This window comes from Sinocyclocheilus anshuiensis, unplaced genomic scaffold, assembly GCF_001515605.1.
Source record: "Sinocyclocheilus anshuiensis isolate Anshui unplaced genomic scaffold, SAMN03320099.WGS_v1.1 scaffold2056, whole genome shotgun sequence".
In the NCBI taxonomy this organism is placed as follows: domain Eukaryota; kingdom Metazoa; phylum Chordata; class Actinopteri; order Cypriniformes; family Cyprinidae; genus Sinocyclocheilus; species Sinocyclocheilus anshuiensis.
The window spans coordinates 399,303-400,491 of record NW_015551026.1 but is presented as its reverse complement, the minus strand read 5'-3'; the positions used below and the strand labels follow the sequence as shown (position 1 = coordinate 400,491).

General features: G+C 31.7%; 1 protein-coding gene across 1 annotated transcript in view; it reads right to left on the bottom strand.

The window, feature by feature from the left end:
* Positions 1–689: 689 nt before the first annotated feature.
* LOC107661146 (E3 SUMO-protein ligase CBX4-like) overlaps positions 690–1,189 on the bottom strand; it is a 1,777-nt gene continuing 1,277 nt past the window's right edge. Inside the window, exon 3 of the mRNA XM_016450615.1 lies at positions 690–705. Coding sequence (XP_016306101.1) covers positions 690–705 — 16 coding nt within the window. The remainder of the gene's footprint in view (positions 706–1,189) is intronic.

Here is a 1,189-nt window from a genome sequence, read left to right as displayed (position 1 = left end):
GTATATAAAATTCTAAATACAGTACCTTTTTTTTTCCACAGGAAAGCAATCTAGGAGAATTACGAGGACATAAAATTAGTGCTTTCTTATAAATCCTCAGAAAGTAGCATTTTCACACACATAAACTTTATTTAGAACATGTCTGGTGCTTTTCTGATTTAAAGTTTTTGAGGAATCTAAATTAAAATTAGAAAAGCATAATCACTTGGGAATGACACACAAGACTAGAGTACATTTGAGAACATTAGTACTCTGGTGGTTATTTGTATTTTCCTTCTTTTCATCCAAAGATTGTGTATGTTTTTATTTAGTTAGCATCAACAAACATATGTTTATGTTTCTAAAGGGCACAAACAAACTGTTCCAAGGACAAAAGCTCTGATTGTAGGTCATTTGATCTAATGGGGATTGTTGATTTTGTCTGAAAATATACACTAAAGACCACTAAAATGTCCTATAGATAACAAAGCAAGAGATAACATCCCACACATCATTGGAGATAAGAGTGTCTGATTGCCCTGGACGATAATTACTGTGCTTTCACCCTGCATTTCAAGTCGTACTCTCAGCTATGCATAAATATCAGCTCCTTGATGGAAGTGAACATGAGAGGGTCTAGGATGTAAAACACTGCCTCAAAAACAGACAAATGAAGGATAAAAAAAGAACATAAAACTAGCTTTAGAAGGTTAGAAGACCACTTCACTGTTTATAATAGAACGCAATATGAAAGACATGAATAATGTGCTGACATTGAAACCTAAGACATGGAGGACAAAAGTTTAAATTTGATATTGATTTAAAAGTGCATTGGAAGCTGGTGGGTAATAGTTTGTAAATTGATTCATATTTTATCTCTAGGACTAACATTAGTGGATGTTGCTTAGCATGTACATAATCTCAAAGAAACAATAAGCAACATTTATCCATATTATTTATCAGGTGATGGGGAGACAGGAGTTAATTCTCTCTCTTTTATTTTTATTTTATTTGTTATTAATTTATTTTTTTTACACATTAGTAAATATTGCTCATGGTTCCTTACTTTTATTCTTTTTTTTAGGTTTATTTTAAGTTGGTTAGTGTATAGACACCTTAAAGTCTTAGCTAAGACTTTAGAAATTGTAATACTAATTATGTATTGTATATTAACACACACACACACACACACACACACACACACACAGAC